Source organism: Ranitomeya imitator, chromosome 2 (genome assembly GCF_032444005.1).
Source record: "Ranitomeya imitator isolate aRanImi1 chromosome 2, aRanImi1.pri, whole genome shotgun sequence".
NCBI lineage: Eukaryota > Metazoa > Chordata > Amphibia > Anura > Dendrobatidae > Ranitomeya > Ranitomeya imitator.
Genome location: NC_091283.1, coordinates 403,184,808 through 403,207,835, shown reverse-complemented (window position 1 = coordinate 403,207,835; position 23,028 = coordinate 403,184,808). Strand labels below are relative to the sequence as shown.

General features: G+C 46.0%; 1 protein-coding gene across 2 annotated transcripts in view; it reads right to left on the bottom strand.

Annotated features, from left to right (window-relative positions):
* The window catches only part of LOC138664179 (bMERB domain-containing protein 1-like), a 55,302-nt gene that overhangs the window by 5,727 nt on the left and 26,547 nt on the right, over positions 1 to 23,028 (bottom strand). Inside the window, exons 1-6 of one of the 2 annotated variants that reach the window (XM_069750653.1) lie at positions 16,942 to 20,236; positions 16,708 to 16,860; positions 12,460 to 12,580; positions 3,887 to 3,960; positions 857 to 971; positions 339 to 412 (exon numbers count right to left, since the gene is read on the bottom strand). In XM_069750653.1, the coding sequence (XP_069606754.1) occupies positions 339 to 412; positions 857 to 971; positions 3,887 to 3,960; positions 12,460 to 12,580; positions 16,708 to 16,789 (466 nt within the window). In that variant the 5' untranslated portion in view covers positions 16,790 to 16,860; positions 16,942 to 20,236. Of the gene's footprint in view, positions 1 to 338; positions 413 to 856; positions 972 to 3,886; positions 3,961 to 12,459; positions 12,581 to 16,707; positions 16,861 to 16,941; positions 20,237 to 23,028 lie in introns of those variants that run through there. The other variant, XM_069750652.1, reaches the window with a different exon arrangement.

Below are 23,028 nucleotides of genomic sequence, written 5' to 3'. Positions count from 1 at the left end.
AAAAGTGTTTAAAAAAAAAAAAAAAGACTGTACATTGATGAGAAAAAAATGAACTTTTTTGAATTTACCAAATGGCTGCAATGAAACAAAGAGTGAAAAATGTGAAGGGGTCTGAATACTTTCTGTACCGTGTGTGTGTATCTATCTATCTATACACATATATACATTCATACACACACACACACACACACACACACACACTGTATACCCCAATCTATTATTAGTATTGTATTGTATTCCTCTCCCAGCTGGAGAATTGCTAGTCAAAATGGTTGGCAGGAAATCACGTCACCTTGTCCTCCATTCTGGATTCTTACTGAACTATGGCAGACACTCACCTACTTTCTTCAGGTAGCTTTTAGAGAGTTTACTCTGTAGAAATTCAGCCATTTCTTTGTCCTCCTCACGTTCCCTAAGAATAGAAGAACACCCATTATATATGTACAGCTGGTATAACCTGGGTATCTCCTGTATATAGTTATATATGTACAGCTGGTAAAAACCTTGGTATCACCTATGTACAGCTGGTATAACCTGGGTATCTCCTGTATATAAAATTATATATGTACAGCTGGTATAACCTGGGTATCCCCAGTGTATAATTGTGTATAGCCAGCTGGTATAACCTGGGTATCACCTGTAAATAATTATGCATGTACAGCTGGTGTAATTTGGACATATCCTGTATATAATTATATATGTCCAGCTGGTATAACCTGAGTATTCTCTGAATATAATTGTATAAAGTGATATGGATCATGATGGTATAACTTGGGCACATTTTCTGTTATATAGCGGTTATATAAATCAGGCTGGTATAACTTGGCCATTAAAGATTCAGAATTCAGGTACTTACCGTAACCTCTCGAACTCTACGTCGTCTACTAGGAAATCCCGAGTCTCCACCAATTTATGAATGCGCTGTAAGAGCTCCTCTTCTTTCTGCCGATCTTCCTGAGTTCTTTCCTTATCTAAAATAAGAAAACTATATATAATATACTAGATGGTGGCCCGATTCTAACGCATCGGGTATTCTAGAATATGCATGTCCACGTAGTATATTGCCCAGCGACGTAGTATATTGCCCAGCGACGTAGTATATTGCCCAGCCACGTAGTATATTGCCCAGCCACGTAGTATATTGCCCAGCCACATAGTATACTGCCCAGCCACATAGTATACTGCCCAGTCACGTAGTATACTGCCCAGTCACGTAGTATATTGCCCAGCCACGTACAGTGGGGCAAAAAAGTATTTAGTCAGTCAGCAATAGTGCAAGTTCCACCACTTAAAAAGTTGAGAGGCCTCTGTAATTTACATCATAGGTAGACCTCAACTATGGGAGACAAACTGAGAAAAAAAAAATCCAGAAAATCACATTGTCTGTTTTTTTATCATTTTATTTGCATATTATGGTGGAAAATAAGTATTTGGTCAGAAACAAAATTTCATCTCAATACTTTGTAATATATCCTTTGTTGGCAATGACAGAGGTCAAACGTTTTCTGTAAGTCTTCACAAGGTTGCCACACACTGTTGTTGGTATGTTGGCCCATTCTTCCATGCAGATCTCCTCTAGAGCAGTGATGTTTTTGGCTTTTCCCTTGGCAACACGGACTTTCAACTCCCTCCAAAGGTTTTCTATAGGGTTGAGATCTGGAGACTGGCTAGGCCACTCCAGGACCTTGAAATGCTTCTTACGAAGCCAGTCCTTCGTTGCCCTGGCGGTGTGCTTTGGATCATTGTCATGTTGAAAGACCCAGCCACGTTTCATCTTCAATGCCCTTGCTGATGGAAGGTGGTTTGCACTCAAAATCTCACGATACATGGCCCCATTCATTCTTTCATGTACCCAGATCAGTCGTCCTGGCCCCTTTGCAGAGAAACAGCCCCAAAGCATGATGTTTCCACCACCATGCTTTACAGTAGGTATGGTGTTTGATGGATGCAACTCAGTATTCTTTTTCCTCCAAACACGACAAGTTCATCAGACCATAGGACATTATCCCAAAACTCCTCTGGATCATCCAAATGCTCTCTAGCAAACTTCAGACGGGACCGGACATGTACTGGCTTAAGCAGTGGGACACGTCTGGCACTGCAGGATCTGAGTCCATGGTGGCGTAGTGTGTTACTTATGGTAGGCCTTGTTACATTGGTCCCAGCTCTCTGCAGTTCATTCACTAGGTCCCCCCGCGTGGTTCTGGGATTTTTGCTCACCGTTCTTGTGATCATTCTGACCCCACGGGGTGGGATTTTGCGTGGAGCCCCAGATCGAGGGAGATTATCAGTGGTCTTGTATGTCTTCCATTTTCTAATAATTGCTCCCACTGTTGATTTCTTCACTCCAAGCTGGTTGGCTATTGCAGATTCAGTCTTCCCAGCCTGGTGCAGGGCTACAATTTTGTTTCTGGTGTCCTTTGACAGCTCTTTGGTCTTCAGCATAGTGGAGTTTGGAGTCAGACTGTTTGAGGGTGTGCACAGGTGTCTTTTTATACTGATAACAAGTTTAAACAGGTGCCATTACTACAGGTAATGAGTGCAGGAAAGAGGAGACTCTTAAAGAAGAAGTTACAGGTCTGTGAGAGCCAGAAATCTTGATTGTTTGTTTCTGACCAAATACTTATTTTCCACCATAATATGCAAAAAAAAAGATAAAAAAAAACAGACAATGTGATTTTCTGGATTTTTTTTCTCAGTTTGTCTCCCATAGTTGAGGTCTACCTATGATGTAAATTACAGACGCCTCTCATCTTTTTAAGTGGTGGAACTTGCACTATTGCTGACTGACTAAATACTTTTTTGCCCCACTGTAGTATATTGCCCAGCCACGTAGTATATTGCCCAGCCACGTAGTATATTGCCCAGCCACGTAGTATATTGCCCAGTGACGTAGTATATTGCCCAGTGACGTAGTATATTGCCCAGTGACGTAGTATATTGCCCAGTGACGTAGTATATTGCCCAGCCACGTAGTATATAGCAGAGCCACGTAGTATATTGCCCAGCACAGAGCCACGTAGTATAGAGACTTAAAAAAAACAAACAAAAAAAAACATATACTCACCTTCCGAAGGCCCGTTGAAGTCCTGCTATACTTACCATCCGCCGCCTTTCCCGCTCCTCGCCACGCTCCCGGGACCGCTCCATTGCAAGCGGCAGCTTCCGGTCCCAAGGCTGGTATGAGCAGGACCTATGATGACGTCGCGGTCACATGACCGTGAAGTCACGGCAGGACCTTGTCGCACACCAGCCCTGGGACCGGAAGCTGCCGCTTGCAATGGAGCGGTCCCGGGAGCGTGGCGAGGAGCGGGAAAGGCGGCGGAGGGTAAGTATAGCAGGTTTTTTGTTTTTTTTAAATTATTTTTAACATGAGCTATTTTTACTATTGATGCTGCATAGGCAGCATCAATAGTAAATAGTTGGGGACACACAGGGTTAATAGCAGCGGTAACGAAGTGCGTTACACCGCGGGCCGTTACCGCTGCCATTAACCCTGTGTGAGCGGTGAGTGGAGGGGATTACGGAGCGGGCGCCGGGCAGTATGTGCAGGGGAGTAGGGGAGGAACTAATCGGACTGTGCCCGTCGCTGATTGGTCGCGGCAGCCATGACAGGCAGCTGCCGAAACCAATCAGCAAACGAATAACCGTGACAGAAGGACAGACAGACAGACGGAAGTGACCCTTAGACAATTATATATATAGATGTTACTTGGAAATGATAATATTTCTACTGCTCCGCTTCCATTTCCATAGTTGTTGTGTTTTTTACAATATATGCCACCTCCTGCTGTGACTCCGGGGGTTGTTACTATATTGGTTGCAGATAGAAGACACCACTAGAGAACTGTCCACTTATAGCGATTATTGGCATATTTGTAATTACCGGGTTTGGACACCAGGGTCTGAAGATCCTTCTTGAGCCGAGTAATTTCTTGACACAACTGAAAATCATCCATCCTATAAAAAAAAAAAAAAAAGAACACAACCCCCCCAAAAAGACACAGAAAAATTAAAATCACCATGATAAATCAAGAGCTGAGCGCAGTTATTTTACTTTTATCATATTACCGTACATACTTATTTCCCTATATTACACAGCAGAGGGCGACAAAGAGCACAAGACAAAGCTCCGCCCAGAACGGAGAAAAGCTGAACCCCATTCTCTACTTTGAAGCAACATGGGGGAGACATGCACATATGCACACATGGGAAGAAGGAATCAATATCACCATTACACACTGAATGGGAAACCACTGGGTAAATCTGACAGGGAGAAGGACTTGGGGATCCTAGTTAATGATAAACTTACCTGGAGCAGCCAGTGCCAGGCAGCAGCTGCCAAGGCAAACAGGATCATGGGGTGCATTAAAAGAGGTCTGGATACACATGATGAGAGCATTATACTGCCTCTGTACAAATCCCTAGTTAGACCGCACATGGAGTACTGTGTCCAGTTTTGGGCACCGGTGCTCAGGAAGGATATAATGGAACTAGAGAGAGTACAAAGGAGGGCAACAAAATTAATAAAGGGGATGGGAGAACTACAATACCCAGATAGATTAGCGAAATTAGGATTATTTAGTCTAGAAAAAAGACGACTGAGGGGCGATCTAATAACCATGTATAAGTATATAAGGGGACACTACAAATATCTCGCTGAGGATCTGTTTATACCAAGGAAGGTGACGGGCACAAGGGGGCATTCTTTGCGTCTGGAGGAGAGAAGGTTTTTCCACCAACATAGAAGAGGATTCTTTACTGTTAGGGCAGTGAGAATCTGGAATTGCTTGCCTGAGGAGGTGGTGATGGCGAACTCAGTCGAGGGGTTCAAGAGAGGCCTGGATGTCTTCCTGGAGCAGAACAATATTGTATCATACAATTATTAGGTTCTGTAGAAGGACGTAGATCTGGGTATTTATTATGATGGAATATAGGCTGAACTGGATGGACAAATGTCTTTTTTCGGCCTTACTAACTATGTTACTATGTTACTATGTTACTATGCACAACTATAATCATTTACCACAACATATTTTATAAAATAGCTTTATAATATAATTTAGGAATATTTACTGCAAATTGCACAGTGAGGTAATCTGTGAATGGAACTGCCCTTTAAGGGTTAAGCATTTAGTAGGATTTACCTCTTTAAACCGAACACGTTCTGAAGTTATTTCTATCAGCAGATTATAGTGCTGCATATGCTACGAATAGTAAATATAGGCTTAAAGAGGACCTGTTTCATTCCCAATGCTCTCCTGTATATTCTACTGATTTTTTTTACTTTAATCCGTCATATGGTTCCAAAGATGTGCGCTTTTTGATTTATTGCAAGGCACGCCCCAGAGGATCCTGGGAACCACACCCCCTAATCAAAATTAGCGCAAGAACAAAAGGCCCATATTTCTGAAGCCATATGATGGATTAATAAAAAAACAACGGACGAGGAGCAGCGGGAATAAAATAAGGACAAAAACGGTCCACTCCTGGTGACAGGTCCACTACACATCATGGCCCCACTTAAGTGGCCCATATAGTGATGTATATGGTGACTATCATCCAGGGCTTGCCTACACTAGCAAAAACATACAGTACATGGACTATTTTTTTTTTTTACACCTTTGCCAACAATAGACCAGGAGTTGGCAAAACAAAGCTTAGCAACCAAAACCTGTCACGTGTCATAAACATAAAATTGTTCTATGCGGTGCAAATTCTGCTGTTCTCCTGAATCCGGCGCGGTTTTTCTTTTCTTTATGCGCCTCTCCGTTCCCGAGATATGGCCCTCTCTTTGCTGTATACAAATCTCATCTTGGTAGCCAAGAGGGCTTGGTCATCATGAAGATTCGCACAGGGAAGAAATGATGACCACGCCCAGTTGGCTAATAAGACTAGAATTATATAGAGGGGAAAAAAGGCCATATTTCAGGAACGGAGAGGCGCAGGAACAAAAGAAAAACAACGCCGGACTCAGGAGAACGGTGACATTTACGTGAGGTAAAATAATTAAATACTTATGGTAAGTCATCGGCCCTATTTGCCCACTGGTTTACCATGCATGTGGGCGTAAGATGCTGTCAGACAGCTGTGCCGTGGTGAATGGACAGATCCCATTCATCTGTGGACAGTCCCTTGATGTCGGTCATGAGTGTCTTCACACCAAGGCAGTGAATAGATGAGGTGGGGGCTCCAAAAGTCCCTTGTTGCCCCTAATATTAAAGACCTTTGGTAGCTTGGAGATGTTGAATAATGACGCCACTGGTCGCTGTCCAGTTCTGCAATATCCATGGCTTCAGATGACTTTAAAGTGTGTGAAATCCTCAAAATATCAGGACACGCCCAGTGGACTCCTAAGCCTTCATCTGCATATTTATTGGAGTACAGGGGCGATAAAGTGATCAATGGATAAAACTTTGGAGTCACAAATGGTGGTGGAAGCAGTACATTTCCTGACAGGTGCCCTTTAAGTTACGTGGATATTAAAATAGGCGTCCAGTCCGCCATCCTTTGCGAAACTACAAGTCCCATCGTGCCCTGACAGCCTTGTGACCACTAGTTGGGAAAGGTTGCCATATGGCCTCCTAGTGGGATATGACACCTCATGTCCTCTGCATTGCAGGTACAGTTCCCTTCCTAACATGCAGCCATCAAACTGCTGCGCACCTGGAAGGGACGTCGTCTGCAGAGGTGTCGGAGGGACAAGAAGGAACGTCGCAGAGGTGTCGGGGGGACAAGAAGGAACGTCGCAGGGGTGTCGGAGGGACAAGAAGGAACGTCGCAGAGGTGTCGGGGGGACAAGAAGGAACGTCGCAGAGGTGTCGGGGGGACAAGAAGGAACGTCGCAGGGGTGTCGGAGGGACAAGAAGGAACGTCGCAGGGGTGTCGGAGGGACAAGAAGGAACGTCGCAGGGGTGTCGGAGGGACAAGAAGGAACGTCGCAGGGGTGTCGGAGGGACAAGAAGGAACGTCGCAGGGGTGTCGGAGGGACAAGAAGGAACGTCGCAGGGGTGTCGGAGGGACAAGAAGGAACGTCGCAGGGGTGTCGGGGGGACAAGAAGGAACGTCGCAGGGGTGTCGGAGGGACAAGAAGGAACGTCGCAGGGGTGTCGGAGGGACAAGAAGGAACGTCGCAGGGGTGTCGGAGGGACAAGAAGGGACGTCGTCTGCAGAGGTGTCGGAGGGACAAGAAGGGACGTCGTCTGCAGAGGTGTCGGAGGGACAAGAACGAACGTCGCAGGGGTGTCAGGGGGACAAGAAGGAACGTCGCAGGGGTGTCAGAGGGACAAGAAGGAACGTCTGCAGAGGTGTCGGAGGGACAAAAAGGGACGTCGTCTGCAGAGGTGTCGGAGGGACAAGAAGGAACGTCGTCTGCAGAGGTGTCGGAGGGACAACGCATCTCCCCAAAAAGTGTAGCTAGCGCCGGCTCAGAGGAGTGGACCGGCCTTCACAGCTGCTGCATCCTGCCTGTTGCTAGGCAACCTGTGGAGTAGGGCAGCAGTGACTCATCCTGGTGACTCACACCTGCATCTGCTCCCATGTGAGAAGAAGATGCCCACTTAACCCTTCGCTGCCAGAATCAGCTGCATTATTACATCTGTAATGTCTGACCGACCCTAGAATTTTAGTATTAGTAAGAACAGGTGGTTCAGTTACAGTAATGTCATGTCGGCAAACTCGGGTCTGCTGTTCCTGGTTGTGGCGCTCTGTCCACATCTGCATCTGAAAAAGTAATGCTGCCTGACGGACCCCTATTGACTTAAAGGGGGTCCGTCGCGTTCTGCTGTGGTGTCCATTTTTACAACGGGAAAAATAGTGCTGCATGACGATTTACAGATTTAGCCCCTCAGCACATATGGACATATTAGTGCATCCGCCCTCAAGACTGCGAGTGTGAGCCCTGAGCTGCCTCCACAAGTGGTATATGATGGCTGTGCTACACAGTCAGGCATCTGCATGTAACAGGAGGAGCCAGAGCTGACATTCGATGGCTGCTGTTAACCATTTAGTTGCTGCTATTAATCTCTGATAATTAATTGGAACACTAAGCATGTGTGCACACACTGGTTACTGATGGGCTAGGCAATCGCTAGGTACCGATGGGTAACCTTTGCAGTCAGTGATAAAAAAAAAAAAAGAGATTGCAAGTTCATCTCCTCTGAGACTAAAAAAGTAGTGTAAAAAATAAAAATTAAAAAGTTTACAAAAAAATTAAAATCACCCCCCCTTTTCCCACAGTTAAATAGAACCCAAAAAATATATATACATTTGGCAAAAGTCTATAAATTAAATTAACCTGCACACCTTCCTAAAAATACTAGTAGAAGAAAAAGCAATTAGCACGTCTGATCAAAGCCAAATTAGTATACATGAAAACATCTTCACATAAAGAATGAACCCCCACACAGCTCCATCAATGGAAAAACACTACGGGTCCCAAAGTATGGCAGAAATAATATAAATATTATATATATATATATATATATATATATATATATATATATATATATATATATATATATATATATATATATATATACACATACATACACATATATATATATATATATCTCCCAATTACAGCGTATCGGGTATTCTAGAATATGTATGTAGTTTATTTATGAAGTTTTCAGAATAATGCAATTTATACACAAGATTCGTGACCAATTAGCGAAGCGTGGTTCAAATTCTGCACCAATTCGCGGGCGGACTGCGACTGTTGCTGATTGGTCGTGGTCAGCCGGGTGTGACCAATCAGTGAAGCCAGGGCCAGCTCCAGGTTTTTGAGGGCCCCGGGCGAAAGTCTCAGTGGGCCCCCCTCTTTAACACCTACCACGATTCATGATGCACAGATACAGCAGAGAAATATAGCACAGCCAAGTAGCGTATAACACAGCCCAAGTAGTATATAAGAGCCCACGTAGTATATAACACAGCCCACATAGTATATAGCACAGCCACATAGTATATAACACAGCCACGTAGTATATAACACAGCCATGTAGTATATTGCCCAGCCACATAGTAAATAGCAGAGCCCACGTAGTATATTGCCCAGCCACATAGTATATAGCACAGCGGCCGTAGAATATAGCAGACACGTAGTATATTGCCCAGCCACATAGTATATAGCACAGCGCCCGTAGAATATAGCAGACACGTAGCATATTGCCCAGCCACATAGTAAATAGCACAGCCCATGTAGTATATTGCCCAGCCACGTAGTATATAACACAGCCACGTAGTATATTGCCCAGCCACGTAGTATATTGCCCAGCCACGTAGTATATTGCCCAGCCACGTAGTATATTGCCCAGCCACGTAGTATATTGCCCAGCCACGTAGTATATTGCCCAGCCACGTAGTATATTGCCCAGCCACGTAGTATATTACCCAGCCATGTAGTACATAGCACAGCCCACGCAGTATGTAACACAGCCCACGTAGTATACAGCAATGTGGGCACCATATCTCTGTTAAAAAAAAATAATTAAAATAAAAAATAGTTATATACTCACCCTCCGTCGGCCCGCGGATCCAGCCGAGGCATTTAACGATGCTCCTCGCGACCTTCCGGTCCCAAGAGTGCATTGCGGTCTTGCAAGATGATGACGTGCGGTCTCGCGAGACTGCAATGCATGGACCGGTCACCGGAGCGTCGCGAGGAGCAGGAAAGGCCTGGGCTGGATCCGGAAGGTGAGTATATAATGATTTTTTACTTTTTTTAAATTATTTTTAACATTAGATCCCGCACTAATGTCGCCCAATCAGCGAAGCCGGATTTAAATCCCGCGCCAATGTCGGTGATTGGTCGCACCGGCTGGGCGCGCGCCCAATCAGCGAAGCGGTGGGACCGGAGCATCACGAGCTGCAGGAAAAGCTGCTGCGGAGGCGACGGAAGGTGAGAATATCACGATTTTTTATTTTTTTATTACTTTTAACATTATATCTTTTTACTATTGATGCTGCATAGGCAGCATCAATAGTAAAAAGTTCGTCACATAGGGTTAATAGCAGCATTAACAGACTGCGTTGCACCACGTTATGCCGCGGTGTAACGTAGTCGGTTTAATGGACTGCTTCAACGGTATGTGGGCGGCGGGCGCTGACTGGGGTGGGGGTAGTATAGAGGGGGCACTGACTGCAGGGGAGTAGGGAGCGGCTGGACTGTGCCCGTCGCTCCCAAGAGTGCATTGCGGTCTTGCGAGACCACTACGTCATCATCTCGCGAGACCGCAATGCATGGACCGGTTACCGGAGCGTCACGAGGAGCAAGAAAGACCTGGGCTGGATCCGGAAGGTGAGTATATAATGATTTTTTATTTTTGTTTATTATTTTTAACATTAGATCTTTTTACTATTGATGCTGCATAGGTATGTATGTATGTATGTATGTATGTATGTATGTATGTATGTATGTATGTATATATATATATATATATATATATATATATATATTTTATATCTACATATATATTTTATATCTACTATATAATTGTCTAGGGGTCACTTCCGTCTGTCTGTCCTGTCTTTCTGTCACGGTTATTCATTCGCTGATTGGTATCGCCAGCTGCCTGTCATGGCTGCTGCGACCAATCAGTGACGGGCACAGTCCGGAAGAAAATGGCCGCTCCTTACTCCCAGCAGTCAGTGCCTGTCGCCCGCATACTCCCCTCCGGTCATGCTAACACAGGATTAATGCCGGCGGTAACGGACCGCGTTATGCCACGGGTAACGCACTCCGTTACCGCCGCTATTAACCCTGTGTGTCCGCAACTTTTTACTATTGATGCTACGTATGCAGCATCAATAGTAAAACGATCTAATGTTAAAAATAATAATAATAAAAAAAACCTTATTCTCACCTTCCGCTGTCGCGTCCTCTCCTCGGCACTGCAAGCGGCAGATTCCGCTTCCAAAGATGCTATGGCAGAAGGACCTTCCATGACGTCACGGTCATGTGACCACGACGTCATGGAAGGTCCTGCGCTCATACCAACCCTGGGACCGGACACCGCACACAAGCGCCGGAACTACAACGGGCTCTTCGGATGGTGAGTATGTTTCTTTTTTATTTTTTAACCTGTTACATACGTGACTGGGCAATATACTACGTGGCTGGGCAATATACTACGTGGCTGGGCAATATACTACGTGGCTGGGCAATATACTACGTGGCTGGGCAATATACTACGTGGCTGGGCAATATACTACGTGGCTGGGCAATATACTACGTGGCTGGGCAATATACTACGTGGCTGGGCAATATACTACGTGACTGGGCAATATACTACGTGGCTAGGCAATATACTACGTGGCTAGGCAATATACTACGTGGCTGTGCAGTATACTACGTGGCTGAGCAATATACTACGTGGCTGAGCAATATACTGCGTGGCTGAGCAATATACTGCGTGGCTGAGCAATATACTGCGTGGCTGGGCAATATACTATGTGACTGGGCAATATAGTACGTGGCTGGGCAATATACTGCGTGGCTGGGCAATATACTATGTGACTGGGCAATATACTACGTGGCTGGGCAATATACTACGTGGCTGGGCAATATACTACGTGGCTGGGCAATATACTACGTGACTGGGCAATATACTACGTGGCTAGGCAATATACTACGTGGCTAGGCAATATACTACGTGGCTGTGCAGTATACTACGTGGCTGAGCAATATACTACGTGGCTGAGCAATATACTGCGTGGCTGAGCAATATACTGCGTGGCTGAGCAATATACTGCGTGGCTGGGCAATATACTATGTGACTGGGCAATATAGTACGTGGCTGGGCAATATAGTATGTGGCTGAGCAATATACTACGTGGCTGAGCAATATACTGCGTGGCTGGACAATATACTATGTGGCTGTGCAGTATACTACGTGGCTGGGCAATATAGTATGTGGCTGAGCAATATACTACGTGGCTGAGCAATATACTGCGTGGCTGGGCAATATACTACGTGGCTGGGCAATATACTATGTGACTGTGCAATATACTACGTGGCTGGGCAATATACTACGAGGACATGCATATTCTAGAATACCCGATGCGTTAGAATCGGGCCACCATCTAGTATATACTGTATTTTTTTTTTCTTGTGTAAAAGAAAATAAGAAAATAAAAAAGGGGAAAAATGTGTGTCTGATATAAAAATGTATATATGGTGTGATTCAAACCTACAACTCTCCCCACAAAAAAAAACAAGGCCCCCCCCCCCCCCCATATCAAAAGAAAAAAAAAACGTTATAGCTCTTGGAACAAAGAAACAGCAATGATGAAAAACAAAAGAAAATGGAAAATAAATTACCGTAGACTGATTTTTTTTTTGCATGCGAGAGATCACTGAAGTCTGAATGAGCCCTTAAAAAGCCAGTTTCCTCTGGGTATTATTGGGGGATCACACATCCTATACTCCCACCATTGTGGTGTTTTTATGGTACTCACATGTATCGCAGCTCAGACTCCCTCCTGACCAAAATTTCCCGGATCCTTTCTATCTTGAACAGCTCATCTTCAATATCATCTACTGTGGTTGTGGAATCGGCCATGGATATTACATCGTCAGCTAATAAAAGAGGGTGAAATCCCCCCCAAAAACACAATCTTAGTGCGATGATTCAACCCCATATAATTCCATATTGAGTGCCAGATCTTTTATTGGCAGCAGATTGTCAGACTACGGAGCCACAGTGTTACTCATGCTCAGCATCCTCTGAGTAGCATCTCATTTTATCATACATGGACAATCATCCGAGTGCGGTCTGATTCTTTTTTTTCCACAGACTCGGACATGTGCACAGAATATCAAAGAATATCATAGGAACGAGTACTAAACTTCTCATGAGAAAATCATATATATGAATGGAGCCTTAGGCTGCAATACCAGACACAACCTGTGCATAAGAGAGGTGCTGTTTCTAGAAAAAAAACAACAATTTCCCTATCTTTATTCTTCCTCCTCTATTTAACCCAAAGAGGACTATGGAACACTTGAAATGACAGTCTCTAATGGTGACGAAGTTAATAGATTTTTTTTGGATAATTTTTAGACGGGTAAATGTAATTTTGAGATACCTAATTGAATCTACATAAAACATTTTGAATGTGTTTTGTGCTGCACAGTCCTTGTCTTCAGTTCACGGCTTTTCCTGGTGGATGTGCACATGATAGAGACACTTGTCCTCGCGCACATTAGTACACGCTGTGCATCCTCTCTCCGTAGGGTCTATGCTCCTCGACAACAATAGTCTATATAGAAGTGGACCCCCCACTCTCAGATCTGCTATTCCTAAGGTTATGGAGGTGGAACTATCCATTATGTTTAATGTTTTCTGTATAGACCAATCAGGAGCGGTCCAGACAGCGAGGGGTAAGACAAGCAAATAGAAGATTACTGATCTTGTCTGCTGCGTTAAAGTAACCCTCCATCGTCTGCACTGCTAAAAAGACTTCTTACATTTTATTCCTTCACTCCGGAGCTGCAATCACAATTCTGCACTCTCGGGTTTCATTATTTCTTTACTATAATGCTGGAAGTATCAGGATGCTGAGCAGGAGCTTCGCAGTTGCTCCCTAGCATGACTACCAATGAAGGATCTGACAATGAACCAGGAGTAAGATCGTATTTAAATAGGACCCATTTTAATACAATTCTTGCACTCTTCCTGGAACAAGCATCAATTCTGCGTTGGTCGTTCCTCCGTTATTCCTCCTGGACAACTGGGCGTTACTAGATGAAATGGTGTATCGATATTGTATTTCTAACCCATTCAGTAGATTTATTTCTCTTCCGCAGATCCTGTGTTCGGTTTCCTCCAGAGCTGTGATCACAATTCTGCACTCTGTTGCCTGAACTCGGCTGTTACCAGATGAAGGTGTACGGACGCTATCTAATCATTTATGGCAGTGTCAGACTATGCAAGGACACACCTCTTTGACAAAGTGAATTTTAACGCCCAGTTGTCAAATGATTTATAGATTTCCAGGAGGAATAACAGAGGGATACGACAATGTAGAGTTTTAAGAACAAATTAGTTATATTATGGGGAATGCAATAGTTCGCAGTCAGAGAGCGGCGACAAGTCCCTTAAACATCACAACTTATACTCCAGTCACATCCAGAGCTGCATTCACAATAAAGCATTACTCACACTACAACAGATGGCACCTAACAGCTTGGCTCAGATTGAAGGCATTGGAAGTGCCCTGCAGCAAAGCATGCTCGCCAACCAGTATAATCGCAAACTGAATTATAAAGGCAGCTCTGGATGTGATTGGAGTATGGACATTACATGCAGTATATTGCAGGCTGTAGATGATGGTATAGATACATATTGGTGGGATCACCAGGAAACAGACCCTGCTTGCTGCGATATCTGCAGACAGCAGGGTGTCAGGATGGACGGACACTTGATGGACGAGGAAAACAAGCCACTCTCGGCCTCCTTCAGCGCGACGAATGTCTGCAGTGGTTCCCAATCTTCACTGCCCAGATCCATATTATGACAGCCGACCACACTGGGCTGAGACCTGCTGCCAGCCCAAACTACCGCCCTGTGCTGCTGCTGAGCTGTGTATCCAATCCTACCATGTGTGACATTCTGCTGCTAGGCCAGGGTATCTAACCCATCATGAGGAATAACTGTAGGCGGAGCTGTGTAATTAATCCTACCATGTGTGATACAGTCTAGTATAGCAGTGCATCTAATCCTACCATGTCCGGTACCGTGCTGCTGAGATGTGTATTCAACTGTACCATGTGTGATATTGTGTTGCTGAGATGTGTATCTAATCCTATCCTGTGTGACACTGTCTGCTGAGCTGTGTATCTAATCCTATCATGTGTGATACTGTCTGCTGAGCTGTGTATCTAATCCTCTCCTGTGTGATACTGTCTGCTGAGCTGTGTATCTAATCCTATCCTGTGTGATACTGTCTGCTGAGCTTTGTATCTAATCCTACATTGTGTGATACTGTCTGCTGAGCTGTGTATCTAATCCTATCCTGTGTGATACTGTCTGCTGAGCTGTGTATCTAATCCTATCATGTGTGATACTGTCTGCTGAGCTGTGTATCTAATCCTATCCTGTGTGATATTGACCGCTGAGCTGTGTATCTAATCCTATCCTGTGTGATACTGTCTGCTGAGCTTTGTATCTAATCCTATCATGTGTGATACTGTCTGCTGAGCCGTGTATCTAATCCTATCATGTGTAATACTGCCTGCCGAGCTGTGTATCTTATCCTATCCTGTGTGATACTGTCTGCTGAGCTGTGTATCTAATCCTATCATGTGTGATACTGTCTGCTGAGCCGTGTATCTAATCCTATCATGTGTGATACTGACTGCTGAGCTGTGTATCTAACCCTATCCTGTGTGATACGGTCTGCTGAGCTGTGTATCTAATCCTATCATGTGTGATACTGACTGCTGAGCCGTGTATCTAATCCTATCCTGTGTGATACTGTCTGCTGAGCCGTGTATCTAATCCTATCCTGTGTGATACTGTCTGCTGAGCTGTGTATCTAATCCTATCCTGTGTGATACTGTCTGCTGAGCTGTGTATCTAATCCTATCATGTGTGATACTGACTGCTGAGCCGTGTATCTAATCCTATCCTGTGTGATACTGACTGCTGGGCCGTGTAACTATTGCTAACAAGTGTGATACTGTCTGCTGAGCTGTGTATCTAATCCTATCATGCATGATACTGCCTGTTGTGTCGGTGTATCTAATTCCATAATGCGTGATACTGTCTATTAAGTTTCTCTATCCCGTGTTATGCAGTCTACTGAGATGGCGTATCTAAGCCCATCATGTGTGATACTTCCAGCTGAGCCTGTCTAGATAAATCTCTCATGTGTGATCATATCTGTAGAGTTGGTGTACCTAATTCTATCATGTGCGATACTACCGGCTAAGGCTAGGGTCACATTGCGTTAGGGCAGTCCGTTTAGCGCATAGCACTACGGACTGCGCTAACGCAATGTCCCAAAAGGTATCGCGTTAGCCGCAAGCAGCGTTCGAGGTCCGTCACTCAAATGACAGCACATCGCTAGCGCACGCCCAATGTGGGCGTGCGCTAGCGATGCGTTCGCCATAGACAGTAATGGTGGCGTTAACGGACTATGTTACACCGCGTTATGCCGCGGTGTAACGTAGTCCGTTAAACGTACCGCCATAACGCAGTGTGACCTTAGCCTAATTTATGGTATCTAAACCGATGATGTCATGTGTGATAGATACACCAAGTATGTAAACACTAAGCTTATCATGTGTGATACTCTGGAGCCTCCCAAGTTTGATGAAGCATCTTTCCTTGCGGAGCTGTGTATCTAATCCCATGTGTGATACTGTCTGCGGAGCCGCTGTATGTTCTATTGTCACCTGTGATACTCTGCCGCCGAGCCGTGGTGTATCTCAGACACTATAGGACGGGGACAAGTTCTCCCTCATTTATGAGGATATCACGTGAGCGGGGGCCAAGACGTTTTATGAATGGAGCCGCATGCTGATCCCCCCTGCAGGATAGCCGAGGCATGCAAGGACAGCTCCGTACGGTGCCCGTGTGCCAGCCTCATGCCCTGACTGGCGGCTCACTGGGAGGATTCCAAGGGAATTTTACTACCATTTGTATCCAACCCAGTGACGCCGGCGGTCCGACTGCGGGTGCGGGATATGCTAGTGCTCACCTGTGGCTTGCTGCTCGCTGGCTTTCCACACTGTGGATTGCAGGGATCCGTACTGCTTTGAGGATCTGCGTTCTTTCTCCATTGTCGGCAGCCAGGGAAGCCCCCCAGGGGTGATCTATGTGCGCAGATGGAGGTCTCCCATCCACAGCATCACTGCAAGAGAAAAATAAATTACTATATGGCAGAGGGGCTCTGAGAGCGAGACTGGAGGAGGGGGGCTGCACAGACACTCACTTGGCTGCTGCCAAACCATTGGAGACTTATCAGCTGGGAGATTCTGGACTGCTGGCGGATGTCTGCCCTCTAGTGGATCATCTGTGCATCTGCACTCTGTCTGCAGGATCCAAATGAAAGCAGTTGTGACTCCGCGGTGTTAACACAGTCCAGGATTAGGAAAAAATATGGCAGCTTCCAAAAATAAAAAGCACCGCCTTGTCTGATATTAGAGCTCAGATCCACTGAAGTGAACGAGACTAAGCTGCAATATCGTGCACAACAAAGATGAGCAGAGACCACTCCTCTCTGCTTCACACCTGAATGCACTTAGTTGTACATATATTGCATAGTACAAGTCTGCAATGACTTTAGTCTGCTGTGTGATTCCTAGAAGTGTGAAGATTAATTTTAGAATTAAAACCAGAATTGAACCAAAATTGAACCAGAAGGGAACTGAAGGTAACTGGCCAGTCACTGTAAACAATGTTTCTGATTGTTCTCACTTTCACCCCTATAATTCTTCACTTTCTGCTAACTCCCCTAATCCCTACTCCTAGTAAAGAACTGTTCATCTCTTCTTCAATCCTCCCCATCCACCTCACCTCCTCCTCAAAACTGTTCCTTAACATACAATCCTCTGTCTCCAAACACAGACAGCCCCCTCATGCCCTCTCCTGCTCGCACCTGCTAACACTTTCTCTGCTCCTTCTCACTGCTGGTGATATCTCTCCAAATCCTGGTCCTCCTCACCACATTCCCACAGTCATTTCTACCTCCCATTCATGCTCGATCACAACCTTCCTTAACCTCTCTAACCTTATACCTATTCACCCAGCCCCCGCTTCTCCAGTCCCACTAACAGGAGCTCTGTGGAACGCTCGCTCTGTCTGCAACAAGCTTTCCTACATCCATGATATTTTTGTTACTACCAAACTTTCCTTCCTCGCCATCACCGAAACCTGGCTCACCCCTTCTGACACAGCCTCTCCTGCTGCACTTTCGTATGGTGGCTTCCACCTTTCTCACACCCCCCGCCCCAGCAGCAAACATGGCAGAGGAGTTGGTTTTCTCCTGTCAGATACCTGCTCCTACACCCCAATCCCACTGCCAACCTCTGTTACCCTCCCTTCCTTTGAGGTGCACTGTGCGCATATACTCCCCCTCCAACATCCATCTGGCTGTCATCTACCGCCCCCCAGGGCCAGCCACCACCTTCTTTGACCACTTCACCACCTGGCTACTTCATTTCCTTTCCGCGGACATCCCTACTATCATCATGGGCGACTTCAACATCCCTATTGACACTTCCCTCTCAGCTGCCACTAAACTTCTATCTCTCACTTCCTTCTTCGGCCTCACTCAATGGTCTTCTACAGCCACTCACAAAGATAGTCACACACTGGACCTCATCTTCACCCGCCTCTGCTCCCTATCTAACCTCTCTAACTCACCTCTTCCTCTCTCTGACCACAACCTTCTCACATTCTCTTCCCTCTCCACTCCATGTCTACAATCCCCACCTCACAAACTTTCACACCCTCGCAGAAATCTTAAACACCTTGACCTACACTCATTCTCTGAATCCCTCCTCCCTCTCACAGATATAAGTTCCTTACACAATGCGGATGACGCTGCCGCTCTATTTAACACCACAATAGCTGCAGCTTTGGAATCTGCTGCCCCACTTACACATACCAAAGCTCGCAAAATCAACAGACAGCCCTGGCACACCAGCCTGACTAAAGAACTGAGGCGAGCTTCCAGGGCTGCTGAGAGCAGATGGAAAAGATCCCACTCCAACGAGCACTTCATCGCATTCAAACAGTCCCTCACTACTTTCAAGACCACACTCGCCACAGCTAAACAAACCTACTTCTCATCTCTCATATCCTCCCCGTCTCACAACCCTAAACAGTTATTCAACACCTTCAATTCTCTCCTCCGTCCCCAGCACCTCCTCCCTCCCCACTCATCTCAGCTGAAGACTTTGCCTCATTTTTCAAGCAGAAGATTGATAACAGAGACAGTTTTGGTCAACAACCCCCAGAGCCCTTCCTCCCGACTTCCCAGCCCTCCACCTCCAAAACCAACTTCTCCACCATTACAGAAGATTGACTCTCCACTCTACTCTCAAGATCACATCTCACCACCTGTGCACTTGACCCGATCCCATCCCACTTCATCCCAAACCTCACCACAGTCTTCATCCCAACCCTAACCCATTTCTTCAACCTATCACTAACAACTGGTGTTTTCCCCTCAAGCTTTAAATATGCCTCCATCACACCAATCCTCAAAAAGCCCTCCCTTGACCCATCCTCTGTATCTAGTTATCGCCCTATATCACTTCTCCCCTATGCCTCCAAGCTACTGGAACAACACGTCTACCTTGAACTTTCCTCCCATCTCTCTTCTTGCTCCCTCTTTGACCGCTTCCAATCTGGCTTCCGGTCACACCACTCCACTGAAACTGCCCTTACTAAGGTCACCAATGACCTCTTAACCGCCAAGAGCAAACGACACTACTCTGTCCTCCTCCTCCTGGACCTGTCGGCTGCCTTTGACATAGTGGACCATTCCCTATTATTACAGACCCTCTCATCCCTTGGCATCACAGACTTGGCCCTATCCTGGATCTCATCATACCTAACAGACCAGACATTCAGCGCCTCCCACTCACACACCACCTCCCCACCTCGCCCCCTATCTGTCAGAGTCCCACAAGGTTCAGTCCTAGGGCCCCTGCTCTTCTCCATTTACACCTTTGGCTTGGGACAGCTCATAGAATCTCATGGCTTTCAGTATCATCTCTATGCTGATGACACACAGATCTACATCTCTGGACCAGACATCACCTCCCTACTAACCAGAATCCCTCAATGTCTGTCCACTATTTCATCATCCTTCTCCGCTAGATTTCTGAAACTTTACATGGACAAAACAGAATTCCCCCATCTCACGTGACCCCCCCAACGAACCTATACAGTAAACGGCTGCCCACTCTGTTGTGAATTCTGTGGTCAGGCTCCCTCCTGTGGTCATGAGTGGTACTTCGGCTGGTTCTGTCTATGAGCTTCCTCTGGTGGATGTGAGTGGGGCTGCGGCTTCTGAGTTTCCTTCCTCAGGTGACGAGGTTAAGTCGTTAGGTGCTGCTCTATTTAACTCCACCTAGTTCTCTGTTCCTGGCCTCCAGTCAATGTTCCAGTATTGGTCTTGTTCTCTCCTGGATCGTTCTTGTGGCCTGTCTGCCCTGCATAAGCTAAGTTTTGCTTGTGTTACTTTTGTTTGCTATATTTTCTGTCCAGCTTGCTATATTGGTTTTCTTGTTTGCTGGAAGCTCTGAGACGCAGAGGGAGCACCTCCGTACCGTTAGTCGGTGCAGAGGGTCTTTTTGCCCCCTCTGCGTGGTTGTTTGTAGGTTCTTGTGCTGACCGCAAAGCTATCTTTCCTATCCTCGGTCTATTCAGTAAGTCGGGCCTCACTTTGCTAAAATCTATTTCATCTCTGTGTTTGTATTTTCATCTTAACTCACAGTCATTATATGTGGGGGGCTGCCTTTTCCTTTGGGGAATTTCTCTGAGGCAAGGTAGGCTTATTTTTCTATCTTCAGGGCTAGCTAGTTTCTCAGGCTGTGCCCGAGGCGCCTAGGTCTGGTCAGGAGCGCTCCACGGCTACCTCTAGTGTGGTATGATAGGATTAGGGATTGCGGTCAGCAGAGTTCCCACGTCTCAGAGCTCGTCCTATGTTAGTAACTATCAGGTCACTTTGTGTGCTCTTAACCACTAGGTCCATTGTGGTTCTGAATCACCTGTTCATAACACCACTCTCCCCAGTCCCACAAGCTCACTGCCTCGGGGTAATCCTTGACGCTGATCTCTCCTTCAAACCACATATCCAAGCCCTTTCCACTTCCTGCCGACTTCAACTCAAAAATATTTCACGAATCCGTTCATTCCTCAAAGAATCTGCAAAAACCCTAGTTCATGCCCTCATCATCTCTCGCCTTGACCACTGCAACCTCCTGCTCTGTGGCCTCCCCTCGAACACTCTTGCACCCCTCCAATCTATTTTAAACTCTACTGCCCAACTAATCCACCTGTCCCCCCGCTATTCCCCAGCTTCTCCCCTCTGTCAATCCCTTCACTGGCTCCCCATTGCCCAGAGATTCCAGTACAAAACCCTAACCATGACATACAAAGCCATCCACAACCCGTTTTCTCCATACATCTGTGACCTCGTCTCCCGGTACTTTCCTGCACGCAACCTCCGATCCTCACAAGATCTCCTTCTCTATTCCCCTCTTATCTCCTCTTCCCACAATCGCATACAAGATTTTTCTCGCGCATCACCCTTACTCTGGAACTCTCTACCACAACATATCAGACTCTCACCTACCATCGAAACCTTCAAAAAGAGCCTGAAGACCCACCTCTTCCGACAAGCCTACAACCTGTAGTAACCACCGATCGACCAAACCGCTGCATGACCAGCTCTACCCTCGCCTACTGTATTCTCACCCATCCCTTGTAGATTGTGAGCCTTCGCGGGCAGGGTCCTCTCTCCTCCTGTACAAGTTATGACTTGTATTGTTTAAGATTATTGTACTTGTTTTTATTATGTATACCCCTCCTCACATGTAAAGTGCCATGGAATAAATGGCGCTATAACAATAAATAATAACCTGTAGACAGGGGTGGCGCCATTTCTTGGAGGGGAAAGAAAAACAAAAGCTGCCGTGTTTTTCTAATCACGGAAACTTTCTTGTTTACATCAAGTGGGTGAAAACGTTTTGCTCACATGGATGCCAGTTGGCTGGGATCAGGGTGACGTTTTCAGCTTCTGCATGCAAAATAAATAAGATTTCCCTTTACTGACCGGAGATCTTAAAAATTGTAAAGAATCCCTTTTCATGATATGGGGGACTAAAGAGTCCCATTACTTGTGATCGCCCACCTGACCCTACGTGGAGCGTTGCGAGGCTCGCGTTGCCGGCCATAGTTAGGATAATTGAGGAGTCCTGCACACGCCACAGCAGAGGAAAGATGGGTCCGGGGCGCTGAAGGGGTTAATCTCCTTCGCCTGGGGCACGATCCTCGCTGTGTTAATGCCGATCATTAATGGTGGTGGTGGGAGCAGATAGGATCAGATTTTTTTTAATTGCACAACGGGCAGAAAATCCTTATAAGACAAGGACTGCTGCAGCGAATGGACGTCATATGGCCGAATTCACACGGACTGACCGTTGAACACCTGATCCGAACAGGACAGCATCATGTGTACCTATGGTGCAGGACCCACGCGGCCAGTCTATGCATCGGGGTCCGGGATTTATGGTCTTTGGAGGATTTCATTATAAATTGCATCTCTTGGGATTTCCTTTGTGATGCCGCTCAGACACCATGCCCTTATGGCCCTTTAGGTGGGCTCATCAGTGGTCATTTACTGGCCAGAGTAGCCGGCTGACGAACAACACGGCCATGACAAGACTGTTCGGCAAAGCTTCGCTCATCTGCGGCGCCTTGACGGCTGTGAGCCGAAATCATGTGACGACTAACAAGCGTGTTTGGGCAGTTTCGACAGCACCGACCAGCCATATCCTACACAAGCTAGGATCATCCTAACCATGATATTCCATGATCGCCTTCTGTGCTGTCTCTATGACTTTAACCCCACTTCGGGTCATGTTCACACGGTACGTCCCCATTCCGTTTTTTTTCCAGAAAATGTGGCATGATGTAAACACGACCTAGACGAGCCAATGATCCAGGACTAGCTTTTATAGCAACTACGCTCGTTCCCGACTATCTAAGGCTGCGTTCACAGGTAGACTAGCCGAAATTTATGGATCCAAGCAAGTATCCTCTTGCGTGTGGTCTTGATGGCCGTAACAAGGCACTTGCCTATTAGCCGAGCAGTTTCAAAATCTCCTTTCAGAATGGGGACAACTGATCTTATGCCTACTACAGGGCCTGATGGCGTTACCCAAAGCCACAAACTCTGTCATATTGGGCTGCCGTGTATTTATCATAGACCCACAATAGGCAAACAATTGCCGAAAACCTTCTGGACTAAATGGATTCACTGTCACATTTCTTGCCCAGGTCA